General features: G+C 45.5%; 1 protein-coding gene across 1 annotated transcript; it reads left to right on the top strand.

The window, feature by feature from the left end:
• Positions 1-7,685: 7,685 nt before the first annotated feature.
• On the top strand, positions 7,686-14,273 carry LOC123395382. The gene is made up of 4 exons (XM_045090373.1): positions 7,686-8,055; positions 12,551-12,664; positions 12,758-13,514; positions 13,666-14,273. Exons 1-4 carry the CDS (start codon positions 7,701-7,703, stop codon positions 13,955-13,957), a joined length of 1,518 nt encoding a protein of 505 aa, XP_044946308.1. The 5' UTR covers positions 7,686-7,700; the 3' UTR covers positions 13,958-14,273.
• The last annotated feature ends 10,269 nt before the right edge of the window (positions 14,274-24,542 follow it).

Genomic DNA, 24,542 nt, shown 5'->3' with positions numbered 1-24,542 from the left:
GTTATTTCAAAGTCTTCGATGCAAAATGTTGGATTAGAGATCCTCACCATAGCTCAAAATTTGCACCTAAGACACATGAAGGTTTTATGCTCGGTTATGGAAAGGACTCGCACACTTACAGAGTCTTCAACAACTATCACAACAAAGTTGTTGAGACTGTAGATGTGCGGTTCGATGAAACTAATGGATCACAAAGAGAGCAATTGCCTTCTGATCCAGATAAGTTGTCTCCTAAGGAAGCAATAAAGCTCAAACCTACTGAAGACATTGTCCCCACTGAGGAATTTGGTGAAGAAACGATTCCCATCACTGATGAAAATCAAGAAGATGCTCCTGAGGAAATTGCACCAGAACCACTTCCTCAGCCTAGACGAAATCCGCAATCAGCTCATCCAAGGATTGCAAACGAAGTAGAACTTGACAAAATCCTCAACGAGATCAACGCGCCAGGTCCTCTCACTCGCTCAAAAGCTTCACACTTAGTTAACTTTTGTGGACATTTTTCCTTTGTATCCATCACAGAACCCTCAAAAGTTACTGAGGCTTTTCTGGAACCGGAGTGGATCCAAGCTATGCAAGACGAACTTCTTCAGTTCAAGCTGAATGACGTATGGGAGCTCGTCAAACGACCAGATCCTCGCAAGCACAACATCATCGGCACCAAGTGGATTTTCCAAAACAAGCAAGATGAGGACGGTCAAGTGGTGAGGAACAAGGCATGACTTGTAGCCCAAGGCTACACCCAGGTTGAAGGAATAGATTTCGATGAAACTTTTGCACATGTTGCTAGACTTGAAGCTATTCGAATACTACTTGCTTATGCTAATCATCATAACATCATCTTTTATCAAATGGATGTGAAAAGTGCATTCCTCAATGGTAAGATTGAGGAAGAAGTATATGTTGCTCAGCCCCCAGGTTTTGAGGATCCAAAGAATCCATACAAAGTCTTCAGACTTAAAAAGCCTCTTTATGGTCTCAACCAAGCCCCTCGGGCATGGTATGATACATTGAAGGAATTCCTCATGAAGAAAGGCTTCAAACATGGTTCACTCGATCCAACTCTTTTCAATAAATCCTATGATAATGAGCTATTTGTGTGTCAAATATATGTCGATGATATCATATTTGGTTGTACTGACAAACGATACAGTGATGAATTTGCCTACATGATGAGTGAAGAATATCAGATGTCCATGATGGGGGAGCTGAAATTCTTCTTAGGTCTTCAAATTCGTCAACAAAGCAATGGAATCTTCATATCACAGGAGAAATACCTCAAGGATGTTCTGAGGAAATTCGACATGCATGAATGCAAAGGTGCCAAGACTCCAATGCCTACCAACGGCCACCTCGGTACTAATGAAAATGGTAAAGATTTCGATCAGCAGGTATACCGTTCTATGATTGGTTCTTTATTGTATCTATGTGCATCTAGGCCAGATATAATGCTTAGTGTTTGCATGTGTGCACGTTTTCAAGCAAAACCGAAGGAATCACACCATAGGGCTGTGAAACATATTCTTCGATACTTAGCTCACACACCAACACTAGGATTATGGTATCCCAAGGGCTCAAATCTTCATCTGGTAGGGTATTCTGATTCTGACTATGCTGGTGACCATGTGGATCGCAAGTCAACTTCTGGCACATGCCATTTCCTCGGAAGATCACTAGTTTGCTGGTCCTCAAAGAAGCAGAACTGCGTATCACTCTCCACTGCCGAAGCTGAGTACATTGCTGCTGGTTCTTACTGTGCTCAATTACTATGGATGAAGCAAACCCTCAAGGACTACGGCATCAACATGAAGAATGTGCCTCTCTACTGTGACAATGAGAGTGCTATCAAGATTGCATATAACCCAGTTCAGCACTCGAAGACCAAGCACATCCAGATTCGTCATCATTTTCTTCGGGACCATGTCCTCAAGGGCAATATCCTCATCGACCATGTGAAGACTGATGATCAACTGGCAGATATCTTCACTAAGCCCTTGGATGAGAAAAGGTTTTGAAAGTTGAGGTGTGAGCTAAATATCTTAGAATCTTCAAATGTTTTGTAAAAACATGCACACATCCTAACACTTATGCAAAATTGATGACTTAGATGTGCAACACATGATGAATCGATTTTCTTCAACTGATGAAGAATGTCACTCTGAGTGTGAAGAAATCAACGAAGAAATTGATTCTCAGGGCCCTACGACAATTGTATGCGGCGTGTGTAATCAACATTCTTATATGGTGGGTCACGCCACCGCCCAATGTGAAATTCCTCAAGTTGATTTTCTTCAAATGTTCTATTTCCTCAAAATGTGTTTTTCTTAAAAACAGATGTTCTTCATTGTGACGATTTATCACAAAATCTTCAAAAACACTTGATGACTTTCATTTGACTAGATAGACTGTGATTTCAAGTCCTCAACAGCATTCACTTACTGCTAATTCTTCAAGTTGATATTTCTGCTAAGTGAATGTGATCGGACCCTACCTTCCCTCTATGCTATACTCATCCAGTCTATTCAATTCTTCATATGCGTTATACTTGAAACTTTGTTCAAAATCCTCACTGCGTCCTTGTCAGCTGATGATTTTGTAACGAAAATCCTCAAATCTTCAAAAACTGTTTCTTTAATACACAATAACTGAACCCCACTTCCCATGATCGGATAACCACGATCTCCACTATCTCCACCGCAGTGTTCGGGAGCTACACGTGTCCTGCGGAGACATAGAGGCAGGGGCTGTTTGGTCCGAAATTTTCGCGCCAACAGTAATTGTTTGGCTATAAATATGTCCTTATCCCCCTCGGCATACTCTTCTTCGCTCCATCACTCTACTGCCACAGCAAACACCACCTAACCCTAGCACCATCGCTGGAAGTCTCGTCACCGGTGAGGAAGAGCTTCACTGCCTCGACTTCTCCGTCGCCGGAACCACGCCGGAGTCGGACCATCTTTGTCCGCCGCTGTCTTAGACGTCCTCTGTCGCCGAGTCAGGGTGCATTGGACACGCAACCGAAGAGCTTCTCCACACACCTTTCTATGTTCTTTGTGCGCACCTTCCAGGGTAAATAAATCCCATTTTTACTGCAAGTTAGATCTAAAATATTACATCTTCCATGTGAAATCTCTCAAGAATCGATAAGCACTTGATTCCTCAAACACTGCCTATCACCACATCATTGATGAACCATGCTAAGCATCTAAGATTTTCACGAGATTCCTCAATTGTGCGAATTTTCGGATCTGTACAACTCTGGAACCCAAGAACAGTATGCTTAGGCAAATTCCTCAACCACTGGTTATATTCCTCAAACTGTCAAACTTTTTCATTTTCTTCAAATCTGAGAACGCATATGACCTCTCCAAATTACTCGCAACTATACTCTGTTCACAGGTACACACATGTCAGCTGATGAATCTCTCGGTTCTCATCACATTACCTCATTTGCAACGTTTCTGGAAGAAAATCTTCAAGTCTCATCAGAATCCTCAAGAGTTCAATCTCATCAGCAAAATCATCAACTGAAGAAAATGGAGGATGACAGAAAACACAAGGGAGGAAAGAAACTTGAGCAAAACACAGCTGCGGATATCCCTAAGGATATTTAATTGGACTATTGCACGCCTGATGAAAATGAGACAATGGCCAAGAGAAAGATACGATTGCAGAAGATAGACCGCCGATGGGCGAAGGAATGGAAGGAATACAGGTTTGTGACTGCCAAGTATGCGAAGAAATTCGCTCTGAAGCCCCCTGGCAGACAGGCCCCACTTGAGGATCATCGAGTAGCACATCCCTCAAGCCTCATGACCATTCATGACTATCCAGATGAGAAGGAAAAACATCTGGCTAAGCTCAAGAAGCAGGCAGAAGCTGCAGTGAGGAAATTCAATGAATCCTCAGCTGCTGCTACCTCCTCTGCCGCCGAGACTTCTGGTTCAGAAATTCCTCAAATGCGGTCTGTACCGTCAAAGCCAAGGGCTCCAAAGCCTCAAGAGAAGTCTGCTCAGGCTTCAGCCACAAAACCTTCAGCACCAAAACCATCAGCGCCAAAACCCTCAGTGCCAATCTCCTCAATTCCACCTCCAAAGCCTCAAGAGAAACCATTACAGAAGCAAGTCATGAAGCCTATGACCGCCAGCTCCAGCTCCTCACTCCCAGCTGCAATCAGCTCGGAGACAAAGTCTTCACCACCTCATGCGAAGACTCAGGTATCTGCTGAACGTGCACCTCTGCCAAGCGCTAGCAAAATCATCACCGTCCCGTCTGCATCAGAGGGTAGTGATGAATTTGATGATCAAACCCTCCAAGCCATCATCAAAAACAAGAAGGAAAGAGTAGCTCAAGCATCAGGCAGTGCCATTCCTATGGCAATGGACCCCAAGGTCCTCCTTGACTACATCAACATCTGGTATGAGGACCCAAACACTCCACTTGATGATTTGAAGCTTCCCCCTGGCATCAGCCACATGGTGACCACTTTCATCAATGAAGCCAAGTGGAAAGAACAGCAGGCCAGGCAGGCCAAAGTTGCAAAGATTAAAAAGGAGAAATTCCTCAAGCAGAATCTCCTCAAATTGAGTCCTGATGCACTGGTGTCAACACAGGCAGAGCCGAAGAAATTGACTGACAAGTACCCCAAGCTGTCAGATCGTAAAAGTCTCAAGAGCAATTTCATCAAGCTGGCCACTAGTGCTGTTGATGACTACAATAAGAAGGTCGCACCCCCAGCACCAACTTCTCAGCCCTTGATTGAGGAGCCCGCAGATGAATCTCCTCATGATGAGGAAACTCCTCAAGCTGAGGAAGTACACCAAGAAAGCCGTGCAGATGCACCGGCTATTGAAGAAATCATCATGGAAGCTCCAGCTGATGAATTTGTTGCAGCTGATGAGACTGCCCCTAACCCAGCTGCTTCGTCAAAGCAAGCTGATGACTCTGTTCCAGCTGGCTCCTCAATACCAGCTGAAGAATCTGTCAAGAGAACCCCTTCGCCAAAAGCTTCAACGGTGAAGAAGATGACTCCGTCTGCATCAGACGTGAAGAAAACCAGGGCTGCTGAGAAGGAATCCAAAAAGAGAAAGGCCTTCTCAGCAGAAGAAGAAACAAAGGCCAAGCGCCTCAAAGCACTTGAAGAAACTGCTCCTCTCGATCCTGTGCCCCTGAATGTCGCTCCTTCCTATGAAATGATCATCATTGATGATCCAGCAAAAAAGGCAGATGAGGAAATGAAGGATGCCGCCTCTGAGGAACACACTAACGAGGAAATTCACATAGACGACGGTCCTCCGCCCTTCATTCCTCAGAAAGACACTGCTCAAGAATCAGTTGCACCAGCTGATGAAACTACATCTGCCACCAAGCCAGCTGAGGAAGAACAAACTGAAAATCCTCAAGCTGATGAAATTCAACGCTCTGAGCAAAATCCTCAAGATGAGGAACAGGCTAACCCAACTCCTCCAACTGAGCAAGAAGAAGCAATTCCTCAGCCTGATGCACAGACAGAGCAAGCGCCTCAGCCTGACGCCCAGCAAGCACCATCTCCTCAGCCTGGAGTACCAGCTGCTGAAATTCCTCACCCTGAGGAAAATGCTGAGGAAAATGCACCGAACCAAGACAATGCATTCATCGTGCTCAACCCAAAGACTGCCATTGTTGTCTCCCCTCCTGTTCCTCAGCAAAATCTAAAGCCAGTTCAGCGTCAGCCATTCTCCAAGCGTCCTAAGTTTCAAAAGGAAAATTTCTTTGAAGAACGCATGTACTTCATTGGAGAGAACCCCTATGACAAGCCTCAAATGAGGCATCTGAAGTTTTGGACTAGGACTCAGATGAATTACTATGCCTCTGTGCTATGTGGACGAAACAAGATATTCCAGCACAGGCATATTCCTCATGTTAAACTTGAAGCAATGCCGTGCCTGGCGCCAGTCCTCAGTTTACTCCATGATGCTGGTTTACTCCCTATGTGCTCCGACATCTCTGACTGGAACAGCGAGCTAATTCTTCAGTTCTATGCCACTCTTCACATCTCTGGCAACCCTGAAGACATTAACACTTGGGTGTTTGACTGGATGACACAAAACAGTCATTACAAGGCGCCTGCTACTGAGCTTCTCCGTGAACTGCCTGTACCAATTCCCTTAGAGGAGGCTGTGAAGCTTTATGGTGAGCATGAGCTGCCAAATGGGATGATGGAAGTCCTCATGAAGCCTTTGGCTGAAGGAAAATCTCCGAGAACAACCTTCCTCGTCCACGAGCTCAAGCACACACCCAGATCTGTTTACATAATTCTCTGTAGTGTGCTCGCGACGATCAAAGGCCATGATGAAGAAGAAGATGTTGTACGCCTCATGAAGAATATCCTCTTCAACATCATTCATGGTATTCCTATCAACATCCATGATTTCTTCTTGAGGACTTTGGTCGACAATGCTATGTGTCCTTTTGATCACAAGATATATGCCCCATGGATCATGAGATTCATCAGGACAAGGACAGGCATCAGCTTCCACGCTGATTTCCAAAACCATGTTGGTTATATGCCTCCTATCCGGGTCAACAAGAAGACTTTCGAGTCCATTGAAGGAAAAGGCAAATCAGTGATTGAAGAAGGCAGTAGACCCCTTGATGGCCAGTTCAGAGAGCCAGAAGCTTATTCTTCCTGGGATGATACTGAGACTCGTCCGGCAAGCCCCGTTCCTCCTCGCGTGATGAATACCAGAGAGCTCCTCCTCAGTCTTCACCAGAAGGTGGATCGCAATCACAAGTGGGTCAAACGCCAGTTTGGTGCCATTGTGAAAACCCTCACTGAAACACAGAACTTTGTGAAGCTCAACCATCACTATCTGCATGAGGTTTTTGATCGCACCTGGGCTACACTTGCACATCTGAAGACTCAGACTGAGCTTGAAGAAATGGACCTTGAGCGAGACTTTGAATGGTCGTGGCCTCCCAAGAAGAAGTTCAAGCCTATTCCAGTTCCAGACCTTGAAGACAACTCCTTTTCTTCATTCCGCACTGCCGAAACTGATGACGACCAATCCGACGAATCGGACAACGAGTCCATGTCGTCGTTGTTCACCTCCATCTACATACCGAGTGGCAACAATTGTGAGTGTCAATGAAGCAAAATTTTAAAACTTTTTTTTTAAAAACTCACCTTCTGCCAAGGCGGGGCGGGGGGGGGGGGGGGGGGCGATGGGCAGGCGGGGCGGGGCGCGTAGGGGCGGGCGGGTGGCCGACGTCGATGCGGAGGGCCAGGCCGCGGAGGGGCGACGTCGATGGCCGGGGGGCGGGCGGCGGGCGTCGGGGGCGCGAAGGGGCGGCGGGCAGGGCGCGGAGGGGCGCCAGGCTGGCGCCGGCGGCGACGGGATCGGGGGAGGGAGCTGCGCGGGATGAAACTTCTCTCCCACGCGAGGGTGGAAGAGGAGTGCGGGTTGGGGGGAGTTTTTTCCCCAACCTTCACTTCTACAGGTTGGGATGATGTTTGAGGGTTGGACCTCTAATTTTTTTTACGGGTTTGAGGATTTAGGGGTTCTAGTCTATCTTTTTTTTTTCTGACGAAAACTGTAAAAAAAGGTTATTTTTAGGGGTTTGAGGATTTGAGGGCTTTACTAGACTTGCTCTAAGCCGTTGAAGATAGGTTTCGCCGTTGGATAACAATCGGATGGTCTAGAAAAGATTTCTCAGGAAAAATGCTAAAGAAAACGAACAGCCGACCTAACCGTCGCCTCCACCTCATCCCATTTTCCAGTCGCCGCCGCCGCTGCAGGAGCCGGAGCCGCCGCCGCCGCCGCCGCAGGAGCCGGAGCCGGAGGATACCGCAAGCAGGTGATTATCCGAACACCTTGCCCTCTTCTTCATCCCTGGGCGGGTGGATCTTTCCCCCGGCAGCGGCGCCCGAGGGAAACCTCGGCCTCGCCGAGAGGGGGATCGACGGGGGCGCTCGGGTCGTCGGCGGCGCGCGCCGTTCGACTTCCCGGGCGCCCCGCTTCCGGATTCCTTCCCGTTGCGGGGCAGCGGCACGGGAGGATCAGGTGTCGCCCTCAGGTTCGTTCTTTCTTGCAATTTTTTGTATAGGCCAGGCGCCCAGAAAAACACCCATCCTGTTCCAAAATCATTTGAGTTTGTAACTCTACCCTCATGTTAAAAGTTTCCCTCAACTTTATTTTGGATCTTTGCATCTTTCTGCCTGTTCCCATCCCCATGTTGAACCTGGTTGTCAGAAAAGTTGGTTGGTGTTGTTTACTGTCTTGCAACTGGCCTCTCCAAAAAATAAAAAGCATAGTAGTTGCTTAGAAAAACTCTGCAAGAACCCTAAGGCCTCATTCGGCAGTTGTGTTTTTCCACCCCCAAGGGGCTTGGGGATTGGTGGGGATTTGGTGATACTCTCCCCTCCACCAAATCCCCTCAATTCCCCAAAAATCCCACACCCCCATAATTTCCTATGTTTGGTACAGCAGCAAAATAATACAAATTACAACAGCTGTGCAACATTTGCGTACAAGCAGCAACACAACAGATAAGATGGTGCAAAATAAAAATCAAATCTTTTCAACTTAAACAACATCATAGCAAGAAAAACTTGCTATAACCCATACACAATCCATCACAACGAGCACCTTGCTATCAAATGGACAATGGTGCATAATATGAATATTACAAAGTAGTGCAAATATATCAGGAATGGCACACACTTCATGAACAAAGTAGCAGGTCCTAAAATAATTCCATCACAACTAGCTTCTGGGGGCGGCAACTCTTTCCTTTGCTACTATCTGGTTCTTGCAGTGAAGACTCAGAATAACTCTGCAAGAAAGCAGTGACCTTGAGCCCACATGAAAAAAAGGCAAAAAAAAAAAACAAACAAAACTACTACAAGTGTTATGGACCATAGGAACTTGAGTGTATATGCGAAGACCGGAACATATGCATAACGTAGAGATGGACAGTACAATTAGCAACCAGAAACATTTAGATGGTCATAATGATATGTGGTAGCACAAAAACAACCAGGAGACTATAGTAGCTCTGGCACGTTCTCAATCTGACAACATAAGGTCAGACTTATATCACCCAGTTAATTCAAACTAAATCAAAGGTCAGACTTATATCACCCAATTTGACAACATAAGGTCAGACTTATATCACCCAGTAAATTTCTCACCCAGCCATATATCACCCAGTTAATTCAAACTAAATCAAAGTAACCCCTATATATTTGACAACATAAGGTCAGACTTATATTTAAGAACAAAGAGAGTGTAACACTATTTTCAGATGATGCAGATCATTTGTCTTCGTTTCAAAAATAAATAAATATATATAACTGTCCTGTCATATACCATTTTTTCAAGGGTTTGCAACCCCTCCCTGTACAGCCGTTGAGAGATACTTCCTCTGTAATGATCTAAATACTTTTATATTTCCTTATGGAGAGAGTACCCTCTATTCCCTTTTTGTGAACTTAGGAACGAACGAGGTATGCATCATATATTGCCCGGTGACAGTCTAGAGGTCCCTAAACAAGCAAACGCGGCCGGTCGGCAAAGTTACCATGCTGTTTGGTGGAACAATCAAATACTGTTGGTAGCACGTCCGAGTTAAAATCTTAATTAACATATCTACATACCTACACATGTATAGATCAACTAGCCTCCAGTTCTACACATGTGTAGATTTACTGAATCTATTCAGATGCCATTTTAATCAACCTTAGTGCTGAGAAAACAGCACCTACTACTAACTGAACTCATGTTAAAAACAGAATTAGCAAGTATGAGTTGTTCTTGATCTTGATATAAATTCAACAAAGGAAGGCATCACCTCTGTAATCAAAGATGTAAGTGCATCTTAACTAGAAGCTGCAGACCAAAGCTAGCCACAAACATATTGGCAAGAACTAAGAATATACAAGGCTGTCAAAGAATCATAGGAGCACACCAACGGTGAAACCCTAGACAGAGGGGAGGGGTGAGGTGGAACCAGTCCATACCGGCGAAAATGACACGTTTTCGGAAGGATCTGGACGTCGGAGCTGATAGGGGCTGAGGCAGCGCGGACGGCAGCGGCAACGGAGTGGACGACGACGACGTCAAGAGCCAAGAGGCCTCGGGATCTGAGGCAGCATCTGGCTCGGCTTGGACGGAGTTGAGGAAGAGAGCAAACCGACGGCGAACTACGGGAGGGAGGAGGGCGGAGGAGGCGGCGCCGTCACAGCCGAGGGAGAAATTTCACGAGGGTTAGGTCGTGTCTCCTCTCACACGAATACTGGAGGGTTTGGGGTGCAATTTTCGGGATGGGCCGGTCCAATACCGTGGTACCGAGTGGGCCTGCTGGGAATTTTCGGGATTACTATACCGACCGGTAAAATACCCGTTGAAGCCTGCAAATACACCGCTGCCGAACGAGGCCTAAGGCATTGTTCGGTTCCACTGGAACCAAACCTCTAGGGGATTAGACCCACCCAAGGATTTGGTGTTCCCCCACCTCGTCACCCAATCCCCTAACCAACAAACCCTGCTGATCCCTGTACAACATAGTCTGTTCGGTTAGTCCCCGTCAACATCCCATTGATGGCCTTACACTGCAGCACCAACTCAATCAAACCTCCTATATATAGTTGTTCTTTGTACCAAATCAAAGGAACATCACACACATCAAACTTGGTATAAATTTCATACATCTATGCACCAAATCAACAAAACATCATATGAGAAGCTTGCAACAAGTTGATAATTTTGAAGAAGACTCTGTCGTGGATTGGGTGACTCCGTCGTGGATTGTGCATAGAGTGACTTAGTGTGTTGGATTGGTCGAGTTCATGCTTGGGTGCGGCGACTAGATACTTGGATAGTGCACACGACTCCTTGCATGCAATTGTCATAGTCGACTTGGCAGGGCGGCGCGGCGACTATGTATTGGGGTTTGAGCATCATGGATTAGGCGTGGGGCGACTTAGTATGTTGGGTTGGTCGAGTTTGTGCTTGGATGCAGGGACTACTTAATGGGCAGTGGGCGACTCCTTGCGTCCGATAGCCGTAGGCGACTTGGTTGGCTCCGGTTAGTCGACTTGGTGGGGAGGAGTGGCGACTATGTATTGGGGTTTGGATAACTCCGTCATGGATTAGGCGTGGGATGACTAAGTGTGTTGGTTTCCTCGAGTTTGTGCTTGGGTGCGGTGACTACATAACGGGAGGTGGGCGACTCCTTGCGTCCAATAACCGTAGGCGCCTTAGCTTGCTCCGGTTAGTCGACTTGGCAGGGCGGCGCGGGGGCAACTCCGTCATGGATTAGACGTGGGGCGACTTAGTGTGTTGGGTTGGTCGAGTTTGTGCTTGGGTGCGACAACTATATACTAAGGAGGTGGGTGACTCCTTGCGTCCGATAGCCGTAAGGAACTTTGTTTGTCCTCGATTAGTCTATTTTGTGGGAGGTGGCGGGCGACTATGTATTGAGGTTTGGGTCACTCCATCCTGCATTAGGTGTTGGGCGACTTATTGTGTTGGGTTGGTCGAGTATGTGCTTGAGTGCGACAACTATATACTGGACGGTTGGCAACTCCGTGCGCGCGATAGCCATAGGCGACTTTGTTCGCCCCCTCTAGTATATTTTATGGGAGGTGGCGAGCCATTATGTATGTTTGGGCCATCCTGGATTAGGTGTAGGGAAACTTAGTGTGTTGGGTTGGCCTAAGTTTGTGCCGGGGGGCGGCAATTATGTACTAGGGCGACGGTGACTCCTTGCACGCGATACTTTAGTTCACCCTCACTAGTCTGTTTTGTGGGAGGTGGCGGGCGACTATGTATGAGTTTGTGCGACTCCATACCGGATTAGGTGTGGACGACTTGGTGCTTGGGTGCGCCGGTGCGGCGACTACGTATTGGGCGGAGGGCGACTCCTTGCTCACAATAGCCCTTGGCAACTTAGTTCAACCCCGGTTAGTCGATTTTGTGGGAGGTGACGGGCGACTATGTGTTCGTGTTTGGGTGACTGCTTCATGAATTAGGAGTGGGGCGTCATTGTGTGATTGATTGGTCAATTTGTAATTGGGTGTGGCGACTATATTCTAGGGCAGTGGATGACTTAGTTTGCTTATGTAGGAAAGATGTCTTCCAAAAAAGAAGGTAGGTAAAATGTGAATTTGTTGCCTATATCACTTAAACAAGATAAAGCTGAGATGTCTAAATGTTGTTGCATTGCATGTATAGCGAACAAAAACTATTTTTATGTGGGAACAGAAAAATGAAGATGATGATGAATATTGGTATGGAGAAGGGACAATGCGGATCTCGCATGTGACCCACCTGCTGATGTCCGCGGGCATGTGACCCACCTGGTTTTGTTGTTTGAACTAAAAAAACGCAGCTCTTTTTTTTTTGCCTTAACACAGAACTGCACATTTTTTTTTGCTGATTGTGTATAACTGCATAAACTCTTTCCCTGCCTTAACACAGAACTGCACATTTTTGTTGCTGGAATAGAAAAGGAAACTTGCAGTTTTCCCCCCTTGTAAATAACAATTTACTATTTTTTTTTGAAACAGTTCCTGCGTTGGTGTTGTTACCTGCGAAGGGGAAGGACATGAAGCCCAGTGCCCAATTCACTTATTTATCCTTCAAAGTAGATGGACTAACTTCTGTCCTGTTTTATCATGCAGGTGTGTATATTATACCTGTATCTACTCAGTCCTCTCTTGTTATAGTTTTTTTTTTGGGGGTGAGTCATTAAATAACTGCTAGTTGTTTCTTAGGCACTAAGGAAATGCCACCGAAGAAGAAGAAGACGGGTGCCAAAAAGAAGGCTGTAATCAACAAGCCTCCAAGGATCTGCCATTATCTCCTTTTACCAGGGGAGAATGGCACACCGGTTATAGATTTTGTCAAGAGCCTTTTGCCAGGGAAGAAGACGGGTGCCAAAAGGGAGACTGATATAATGTGTGATCAAGAACCAGTAGGCCAAACGCAGAGATGGCTTAATCCGCCAGCAAGTTTTACAGAGAGTGTGAAACAGATATTATTCAGAATAACCAATATGCCATTAGACGTTATTTCCTCTGGTTACTGTTTTGAAAGCTTGCGTCCGGAGAACATAATTGTCACAGACTACTTTGAGATTCCAAAGTTACTGGTTGCTAACTTGAAGGAAAGAACCGCCGAGGGCACAAAGGCCAATCTTACAGCCCTCGGCAACCTGCTTGACCAGTTGGTGAGCGAAACAAGTGAGAAGTATTACACGGACTCAAGTATTAACCCTGAGTTCAAGCATCTGATACAGCATATAAAAGGGTATCAGCAAGGCGACCCTTTTTTTCTAATGAGATATCCCATCTGCTACGTTCCTTTGGAAAACCGGTCCTTTCTCTATGCTGAAATGTATGATTATATAATGGATATTCTTAGAGAAACTGATCCGGAGGCGTTCCAGTTTGTCATCACCAGTCTGTCCTACCCCTTGGACTGGAATGCTCAATGTCAGAGTAACACATACCTTCTTCAGTCCTTGGGCAGGTAAGTCTTATTGGTTAATATCACATAATTTTGAGTAGATTGATCAATATCCAGCATAGTTTAATTGGCATTGTTCTTTTCAATGTTACCAGTATATTCCATATGTCTACTGCTACTGTAACTATAACAGCCATTTTTGTCTATTTTACAGGTCAAGATATGATCCCGATGCGACCCGTTTCCCCGCAGAATCGGATCCTCGATTGGAGGTACTGAGGTATCACAGGAATGGGCCTGCCCATCCATTAGAAGACGCAGCAGATCCATCCAAAGAAAATGGGATGTCCTCGACGAGGGCTGATCTTGCGCATAGACTTTATTTCCTGTTTCCTCGTTTAATGTCGTCAATGCAAACCAGCTTGCACTTTCTTGGAGCTCTTCGGCACCTGGGAACAGAGAAGTTATTTCCCTTTCAAGTCGGGAAACCTGATGGTACTCAGTAGTGACTAGGAAGCAAGGGTAGTAACTCACTACGCTTTCTACAGCTGCACATTGTGTATCATGTGTGTGTAATTCCGGAGCTGGTTTTGCCCCCTGGAGGAACTTGAAGTGCAGCTCTAGTCTGAATCTTGGAATGGTGAAAAGAATGTAGTTCATCTAGCTTTCTTAGTGACCTAAATAGTCAAGATGTACAGTATATTTGAACATGCTAGGAGCTGGTTTGCCCCCCGGTGTTGGTGGCACTTGAAATTTGGTTGTAAATACGTACATGGTTTTCAAAATAGGGAAGAGAAAAGTCAAGAAGCCTCTAATGATCAATATAAGGGAAAGGAAGAAAGACGCGCCAACTTGAGATTTTTTGTCAGCACATCTTGCTTGAGCTACAGTGTTGCTTGTATCTATTGTATGTGGTAAATGCAACTGGTTTCCTGTCAAGAAAAGGGGAAAACAAAGAACCACTTTTTTGGGAGAGAGAAACAAACAACCACTTGGCACACAAAATGAATTACAAAAAGACCATCACATTTTAAGTTCATATCCAGATTTGCTATCACATTCCTTAAGTGCCCCAAAAATTTACCCGTTTTCTTGTAAATTTTCTCAATAAACACTGATGATCGTTTTGGACGATTCTAATCCAATTTCTGACATGACCGGCCTGCTGGTCAGGTCCACGTGTCAACAAATTTTGCGCTGTCCGTTAAATCAGATGTGAGGCCCACCCATCAGAATTAATACTACTCTACTACTCCGAAATTGCTTTCGGAGTCCGAGCTCTATGCAGGCCTTTAAATTCAAACTTTAAATTTCATAAAAATTCATATTTAATATTTTAAAAAATTCTAAAAAAATATACTACATAGATATATGAAGGTATAATAAATTTTCAGAACTAAATACATTGAAAGTAGGGGTATGCAAAAAAGACAAATCTGAAGCTTTTAAACACATGACACTATTTATTTTTCCAGATCTTGAATTTATCTTTTTTGTACAAGTCGCATTTCAAAGTATTTTGACCTAAAATTTTACACACACACGGATCACATACTTGTTTAGTTGTATAAATCTTTTCAGATTTTTTTGGAATCAAAATGTTCGAATTTTGAATTTTTCAAAAAATTCGGTCTCCATGGCTCTCGGGAGCCAAAGGTCCATTCTCTCTAATACTCCGTTCTTCTTTGTGGCATTTCATCGAACTATTTGTGTGCAGAGGGCACCGGGAGGAGTACACCGTGCACCGGGAGGAGTACACCGTGCCAGAGTCACCAGTCGCCCCCCCTGGCCATGTCGAGCGTCACATCGGACATGCCCTCGCCTCCTTTGCTCCCGCCAGCTGCGGCTCTCTCCCCTCCACTCTGTCCGAGCCACACCATCTCCCTCCATGCAGCTCGACGTAAGCCGTGGTGAGCGCGTCGCCGAGCTCGTCGGGGGAGCAGACCAGGCGGGACTCGGGCTCCTTCAATCCTCGACGAAGCAGACGTGCTCACCGGCCTTCGGCGTCGTGGCCACGCGCGTCGGCTGCACCTGCATGGAGGTGACACTATGTCGGCCATTGACGGTGCCGGCGGCCGACTAGCGCGGGCGCAGGGGCACGACCGCCACCTCTCCCTCGGCAGCACATCTCGCGCATTGATGGAGCTCTTCAAGGTCGGGCCTCCCGTTGTTTCCCCACACACGGTGTCATCGGTTCCTGCCGGCCGCCATGGCATCTCAAGGCTGTTAGACTAAGCTCAGGTCATTAGGCTAGTTTTCTGCTTAAAATAAATATTGCATGACTGTCGATGTGACACTTTCATGCAGCATGCATGTACTCCCTCCTCCGTTCCTAAATATAAGTCTTTTAAGATATTTCACTAGAAGTCTACATATAAAGCAAAATGAGTGAATCTACACTCTAAAGTATATCTATATATCCGTATGTAGTCCATTAATGAAATCTTTTTAAAGACTTATATTTAGGAACGGAGGGAGACGTGCTGCATGCACCGATCTCTCTTCCGATTCTTTGTGTTATTCTTAACCCGGTCAGCGTGGCACGCTTGTGCATCTCGAGGTTGTGGGATGGTGCGGCAAATCCGGATCACAGCGAGCTGGCTGGGGTAGTTGATAGTTTTCTTGTTTGTAACAGATAAAAGATCAGGTAAAACGCAGAAAACGCTGCGCAGTTACGGCAACACCAAAACCACTCGTCTCTCCCACGTTCGTCTCTCTCGCAAGTTCTCTCTCTCGCTGATCCGGCGACGACAATTGGCATTAGAGCCTCGGTGTTTGATCCCTGACGGCCGGCGGTGTGTGATCCACGGAGCTCATGTGGGGCGACGAGAAGAAGAAGAAGGCGGCGGCGGCGGGGCAGTCACCATTGGCCGGAGCGCCGCTTGCTCGCCTCACCGGTGGCGGCAGCGGCGAGATCCGCATCATCGAGCTGGCCGTGCGCAAGTCGAAAGGCTCGTCGGCGTCCATGATGCCGACGAAGACAAACTACATGGAGTGGTCCCTTGTGATGCAGGTTAAGCTGCACGTCGCGTGTGTGTGGACCGTGGTCACTGATGGCACCGACGACGAGCGCGACGACAGGCGCGCCCTCTCCGTCATCCTTACGTGCGTGCCGGCGGACATGCTTCGTGTTCTCGCGGCCAAGGACACAACCAAGATGGCCTGGAAACCACCAAGACCCTCCGCATGGGGAGCGAGTGCGTGCAGGAGGCCAAGGCGCAGGTGCGCCGACGGGAATTCGAGGACCTCCGCTTCAAGGACGGCGAGACCGTCGAGGATTTTGCACTACGGCTCACCGGTGTCGTCGCCGATCTGGAGCTGTACGACGATCCGGTGACGGAGCACAAGGCGGTCCAAAAATTCCTCCGAGTCGTGCCGCGCAAGTATAGGCAGATGGCCATGGCAACCGAGTCGCTGATTGATCTCAAGACGATGACGGTCGAGGAGTTGACTGGACGGCTATCGGCGTGTGAGGACCACTACGGCCTCGATAATGCCGCGCACTCCGGCGGGTAGCTCCTACTCACCGCCGAAGAGTGGGCCGCTCGCGAGCACAAGTACGGTGGCGAATCGTCATCCGGCGGCAACAGCGGAAAGGGAAAGTCACTGGGCAAAACACCGGCCAAGTGCGGCGACGGAGGTGGGAAGCCGCCGTCCGGTAACAGCGGCACCGGTGGATCCGGCGGCTCCGGTGGCAAGAAGAAGGGCAAATGCCATTAATGCGGCAAAGGTCGGACACTGGAAAAAGGACTGCTGGTCGTGGCTGGAGAAGGAGAAGAAACAAGGGAAGAAGGAACAAGCTAACCTCGTCCGCGAAGGTAGAGACGAACACGATCATGGTCTTCTCATGGCCGTAGTCACCAATGTCTCCACACCTGAGCTGGTGGCGCCCCAAGCTGTGTTTCTGAACGAGGAAAAGGTGATTCCCGTGCCTTCACCCAACGGCCTCTGGTACTATGATACAGGGGTGTCCAGCCATATGACTGGGGAGAGGAACATGTTTTCTACACTTGATGAAGGTGTGCATGGCACGATGAAATTCGGAGATGGCTCTCTGGTGGCTATCAAGGGCAGGGGCGCAGTTGTGTTTCGCTGCCAGAATGGCGATCAACGTGCTCTCTCTGAAGTCTATTTCATTCCGAGCTTGCGTAGCAATATCATCTCAGTAGGGCAGTTGGATGAGGGTGGATGCAGGATAGGGATTGAAGGTGGGATCATGACCATCCAAGATCCGGGTCGGCGCACCCTAGCTCGCGTCAAACGGACGGCGAGCAGACTATACACGGGCGTACTGACCATTGAAGCCCCGGCGTGTCTCCTCACCAAGACTGAAGATGTCACCTGGCGCTGGCATGCAAGGATGGGACACCTACACTTCAGAACTCTGCAAGCCATGTCTTTGAAGGAAATGGTATGCGAGATGCCGATCATTGGCCGCGTCGAGGAGTATTGTGATGGTTGTGCATTGGGCAAACAACACCGTGCACCTTTTCCTCAAGTGGACGGATACAGAGCAGAGAAAGGCTTTGAGCTTGTTCATACAAACTTGTGTGGGCCGATCACACCAACCACAGGGGGGGGCAGTAAGTACTTCTTGTTGATGTTGATAGTTGACGATTACAGTCGATACATGTGGTTGGAGCTGCTGACATCCAAGGATGAAGCTCATCAGAAGTTCAGGAAAGTACATGCAATGGCTGAGAACGTGGGAAAATGCAGGCTTCACGCATTCCGGTCTGACCGGGGCAGTGAGTTCAACTCCATTGAATTCAGAGAATACTGCGAGTAGTTGGGCATCAAACACTACACGACCACCTGATACGTCCCAAACATATCTATAATTTCTGCTTGCTTCATGATCTTTTGGGTGACATTGTTATATGTTTTGCTACACTTCTATATCTTTCTACACATATTTGGACTAACCTACTAACTCAGTGCACCTAGTGCCAATTTTTGTGTGCTGATGTTTTTTTGCAGGGGCTTTTACCCAATTTTCCGGAGCCCCAAAAATCCCTAGAAAAAAATATAAAAATCAGCGTAACGGAAGCTTCCAGATCACCAAAGATGGGCCAGAGGGGGGCCAGGGGCTGCCCGGGCGACCTCCCGGCACGGCCTAGCCCCTGGCCGTGCCCACAGGCTGCCTGGGTGGGCCCCACCTCCTCTGACGCCCTCCTTTGGCCTATATTTACTCCTCCGAGAGGAAACCCTTCCATCACATCCAGAATTACGAATTTCTCCATCGTCCCACCGCCGCTGTGCTTCCGAGATCGGGAGCGTCAGGAGACCTCTTCCCTGCACCATGCCAGAGGGAGGATTGACCTCCGGGAGATTCTCCACCATCATGGACGCTTCCCGGACGTGTCGTCAGTAGTCCTCCTTGGACCATGAGTCCATGACCAGTAGCTATGTGATGTCTTCTCTCCAATCTTGTGCTTCCATGATTAGCCCTTGTGAGCTGACCTACAAGATCAAGGCATCTATGTAATTTTCCTGCTATTGCTATGCTCGGTTTGTTGGGATCCGATGGATTATGAGATTATGTTCAGATTGTATGAGTTATATTTTTGATTATCCTTTTATATTATGTTCTTTAGTGATTCATGCATGTTCTCCGTTGCTTTGTATTGCTTTGGCGGAGTAGTAGATTGTAACTCCAAGAGGGAGCGTTATGCATGATTGTGGGTTCATGCCCCCTGATGTCTAGCTTCAGTGACACAAACATGAGACTAGGGGATGTGCTATTCCCACCAGGGAGAAAACAACGGTGCTTGTGACCATGGTTGCAAGGATTGTTTACCTTACGCATAGTTCGTTAATGCAGTTTTCCGTTGCTTTGAGTTTACACTTTGGGTGGGGCTCCTAACTTAATACCAGCGAGATGTTCTGGATAGATATCTCAAGGTGGATGATTAGTAAGTAGATGCTGATGAATAAACAGTCTACTTGTCTTGGCGTACTGCCCATTACTATTGAGCCTCTAACTTTCAAGTAGCATAATTAGCATTGCGGTGCGTTCATAATTCTGTCAATAGTCTACTTGTTTTGATCCTTTGCAAACTACAAGGCCAGAGAGATTGACAACCTCTCTGTACTCGTTGGGAGAAAAGTTATTTGTGTGTGTGCAGGTCCACGTCTTCTGCTTGCGCCAGGGTAGGGGACACCTACTTGTTGATCCTCGGAGTCCTCCTGGTTCGATAAACCTTACAGTCTTCGTGTAAGAGAAAACTTGCTGCTGACTACATCTCCACCTTCCACTTGGGGTAACCAACGAGGGGCGAGAAGTATATTCATCAACTCGTCATCAAGCAAGTTTTATGGCGCCGTTGCCGGGGACTCCAGCCTTCAAGATAGGGGAGTCGCATGCTATCTTTTACCTTTTATTTTTAGTCTTCTTAGTTTGCTTTCTAGTTTTTGCTTTAGAGTCTTATACCAAAAGCCACAAAAAAATTAGTTGCTTTGTTATTGCTTGTTGCTTCTGCTATGGGTTCCACTGAGAACACCAAGTTGTGTGACTTCACTAGTCACAACAACAATGACTTTATCTGCACTCCTATTGCTTCTCCTGCCACTGGGGCTACGTCATATGAGATTAAACCTGCTTTACTGAACCTTGTTATGAAAGATCAATTCTCCGGTGCTGGAGATGATGCTGCTTTGCACTTGAACAATTTTGTTGAGCTTTGTGATATGCAAAAATATAAAGCAGAATATGGTGATATTGTTAAACTTAAGCTTTTTTCCTTTCTCCTTGATAGGAGGAGCTAAAGTGTGGCTTCAATCTTTGCCTAGGAATATCATAGATTCTTTGGATAAGTGCAAATATGCTTTTATTGGGAAGTATTACCCGCCTGCTAAGATTATCCAGTTAAGAAGTAACATTATGAATTTTAGGCAACTGGATAATGAACACGTTGCTCAAGCTTGGGAACGTATGAAATCTCTTGTTAAGAATTTCCCTACACATGGTTTGACTACTTGGATGGTTATCCAAACTTTCTATGCAGGACTGAACTTTACCTCGCGGAATTTGTTAGACTCGACCGTGGGAGGAACCTTTATGTCAACTACACTTGGTGCTGCCATAAAGCTATTGGATGAGATGATGACAAATTATTCTCAATGGCACATCGAGAGAGCTCCAACAGGTAGGAAGGTAAACTCTGTTGAGGAGATTTCCTCCTGTAATGATAAGGTTGACATGACCATGACTTTACTTACTAAGCAAGCTCCTATTGATCCTCATGATGTTCCTCTAAATTCTTTGGTTGCTCAAGAAAGAGAGCAACTTGATGTTAATTTTATCTCTTGGAACAACTTTAATAATAATGCTTATAGGAGTAATTTTGGTAGCAATCCTAGACCGTTCCCATCCAACAACTATGGGAACAACAACAATTATCCTAGCACCAAAAACTCCACTTCTGAATTAGAGAGCATGCTTAAAGACTTTATCACTTCTCAAAAAGCCTTCAACAAGAGTGTAGAAGAGAAATTAGGAAAATTAGATAGTCTCTCTTTGAAGGTGGACAACATAGCTCATGATGTAGAGATGCTTAAAATTAGAACTTCCCCTCTTGAGTAAAGGAACACCACACCCATGAATGCTATCCAAGTCCAAATTAATGAGAACGTAAGAATTCAGCCAAACTTAAGGATAGATGAGCTAGAGAAAAAGAAGAGGAAGATAGGATTAAGAGCCTTCCTACACACACTACCATTGCTACTATACAAGTTGTTGAGGATCTCAAAACTTTTAGCACCCATCACACCCCTAGTCCCAATGGACCTATTAATGGTGATGCTAATACCTCAACTATAGGACAAGAAGGTCCTTTGAATTTAGAGACTACCAAAAGAATGAGCTTAGATGACATTACTACCACTTTAATTAATGGTAGTAATCTTGATTTTGATAATTGTAGTCTTTCCGAAGTGATCACCTTTTTTCAAAGAATGGCTAAAGACCCCCACATTAGTTCACTCAATATTGCCTTCATCGAGCTTATTACCAATGCTCTTATCAAAGCTAGGGAGGGGAAGCTCAAGCTTGGGACTTCTATTCCTAGAAAACTAGAAGGTGGTTGAGATCCTATGATCAAGATTAAATTGAATAATATCTCTTGCTTTTCTTTATGTGATGTTGGAGCTAGTGCCTCCGTTATGCCCAAAAGAATGTATGATAAGCTTGATTTCAAACCTTATGATCAATGTTCTTTTGGTGTTCGTCTTGTTGATTCTCCTGTAAAGAAACCTTTAGGGAGAATTAATGATGTGCTTATTGTTGTCAATGATAATTATGTGCCCGTTGATTTTCTTATTACGGACATTGAGTGTGATCCCACATGTCCAATTATTCTGGGACGTCCTTTTCTCCGCACCATTGGTGCTATCATTGAAATCAAAGAAGGGACCATTAGATTCCAATTTCCCCTTAAAAAGGGAATGGAACACTTTCCTCGAAAGAAGATTAAGTTACCTTATGAGTCTGTTATTCGGGCAAGTTATTCTTATGGAGTTGAAAATACTTGATCTTTTTTGCATCATGCCTAGCTGAAAGGCATAAAAGAAAGCGCTTGCTGGGAGGCAACATCGTTGTATCTTTATTTTCAAGCTTTGTGCCAAGTTTTAGCCTCCGATTGCAAGAAAGTTCAAAAGTTGTGACATGTTGTCCAGAAACAGATTCTGTCTGCTTGACGAAAAATTCGCCAAATATCACCAGATCATCTTTTTGATCCGAATTGTTTTGACATCAAGCTATATATAATTGTCTTTCCGGAATCTGTTCTGAGTTTTTTGATTTCAGTTGCAGAAGTGCCCCAAAAAAATTATTTACTACCTGCTGTTCTGTTTATCACAAATTCTGCCACGTTTTGCGTTTTCATCATTTTGCAAAACTTAAGCTTGCTTTTCCTTTGCAAAAACCTCTTGGCAATCATGAGAAACAGTAGCTTTTCATGAAAATATTTATTTCCAGTAGGTAATGAATTATTTTATCATGGGTACTAACCACTCTAATTAGCTTATGATGAGTTTCGTATGAAGGGAGCTTTCAAGTATGTGATGGAAGATGATGAAAGAAGATCCAGGAGTATCAAGCGCTCAAGCTTGGGGATGCCCCCATGCACCCCCAAGAAATATTCAAGGAGACTCAAGCGTCTAAGCTTGGGGATGCCCCCGTGCATCCCCTTCTCTATCAATAATCATCAGTTCGTCCATCTCCATGCTATATTTTTATCACTTCATATGTTATGTGCTATGCTTAGAGCGTCCCGCTCTTTAATTTTTAGTTTTTCTTGCTGGTCATAACAAGTCGGAACCTAGCCTTCCTTGTTTGGGAGAGAAACACACTCCATTCCACTCTAGAACACAACATAGGTTTTCATGCTTATCTTTTTTGTGTGTTCTCTATCTTTTCATAGCTGTTGTCATGCTTAGCTCTTAGTTTTCATGCTATATATTTTTAAGAGCTTTTATTTAGGTTGCTTTTGGAACTCTCTTGAGTTATCATGCTTATCTTGTTTAGATAGTTGGCTTGTTGCACTGAGTTGTGTGTCTTGCATGATTAGGTAACTGAGGTTGCTATTTAAGTATAGTAGTAGCTTGCAATAGTTTTGAGGTATTGATTTGACTAATGTTTGGACTATTGGTGCCAAGAGCTTGAGCATATTAGTGACATGTGTCGTATTTTGGGAAATCCGTGTGTTTTTCAAAAACTAAAAAATAGTTGATAACTTTAGCTACTAAATTGATCGCTAACCTGTGGAGGGGTTGGAATATATAGAGTACCCTCACGTTACCATGAGTCAAGGACGCGCAAGGATAACCAAACCCCCAAACACTCCTCCTCGGGGTACTTGTCTCTTGGTGAATCTCCTAACTAGATAGAGAGTTACCGATAATAAGTGTATGAGTTCTTCGGACTAATGTGAGTATTCGATTGTTGGCACTTCCACCATCCATATTTTGCTAGCCTCTTTGGTACCTTGCATTTCCCTTTCTCATCTTGAGAGTTGGTGCAAACTTCGCCGGTGCATCCAAAACCTTAGCATGATACGCTCTGTCATCATAAGCCTCATTATATCTTTCCTCAAAACAGCCACCTTACCTACCTATTAAGGCATTTCCATAGCCTTTCTGAGATACATTGCCATGAAACATCCACCATCTCATGACTTGATCTTCATGTCATACATGCTTTTGCTTGATCGAGGATCCACATGCTAGTTGGGCCTTGCCCTTACTATTGCTACATGACGCGCTAGTTTCATTGCATATCCTGCTACACTGGCAGAGGCATACATTTGCATACATCATGATAGTTTTCACTTGTCTTCATGTGAGTACTTCTTATAAAGTGTGATGATCTTCTTTTTATTCTTGTAAAACATAGAGTGTTGCCCCTAAGTGAGGAAAAGATCCCAAAGATGACAAATGAAAAGATCCCAAAGAGGACAAATGATAGATAAATAGGAAGAGCCAAAGAGGCCACAAAAAAAAGAAAAAATAAAAAGAAATAAAAAAGAAAGAAAACGATAGAAGGGGGCAACACTACTATTCCTTTTGAAAGATCCACACTCGTACTCCATTGCTATATTTGTACTACATAGAGATTATCATTCATGCATAACTATGTGGTGACCCTTACACTATAGAACTTGGCTTGCATATTCCAATGACGAGCCTCCTCAAATGAGCTCTAGGTCCTCATGAGCAAGCAAGTTGGATGAATCCCCACTAGTTCCATTGGAGATCTTACCTTAGCTCATATGTGCATCCGTTGCATGGCAATCCCTACTCCTCACATCATATCTATCATTTGGCTTTCTCTCGCCTATGGTTGCCCTCATTGATGTGAGACTTTCACACCCTTTCTGTCTTCCTTCCCCATCATTATTATATTTTCCATCCTAAGTGCCAACATATCTTGCTTGCGCTCATCCATTGCGTGAGTGCTCAAAGTCGAAAGGGAGAGGATCATTTTGACTTGTGCCTGACTAGTGGTCCGGGGATGAGTCAAAATAAGATTCCGAAGGAGACCAAGTGTTAGGTTTAGTAGATTGAGTTCTCAATTAAAAATATATTTTATAC

This window comes from Hordeum vulgare, chromosome 5H (genome assembly GCF_904849725.1).
Source record: "Hordeum vulgare subsp. vulgare chromosome 5H, MorexV3_pseudomolecules_assembly, whole genome shotgun sequence".
Taxonomy (NCBI): Eukaryota; Viridiplantae; Streptophyta; class Magnoliopsida; order Poales; family Poaceae; genus Hordeum; species Hordeum vulgare.
This window is presented reverse-complemented; position numbering and strand designations above follow the sequence as displayed.

Bases quoted from the DNA above. Each gene is read 5' to 3' on its own strand.
- LOC123395382 (XM_045090373.1), top strand. From the start codon at position 7,701: ATGCTAAAGAAAACGAACAGCCGACCTAACCGTCGCCTCCACCTCATC. The intron at 12,665-12,757 runs GTGTGTATATTA...GTTGTTTCTTAG, and splicing joins TGTCCTGTTTTATCATGCAG to GCACTAAGGAAATGCCACCG. The intron at 13,515-13,665 runs GTAAGTCTTATT...TCTATTTTACAG, and splicing joins CTTCTTCAGTCCTTGGGCAG to GTCAAGATATGATCCCGATG.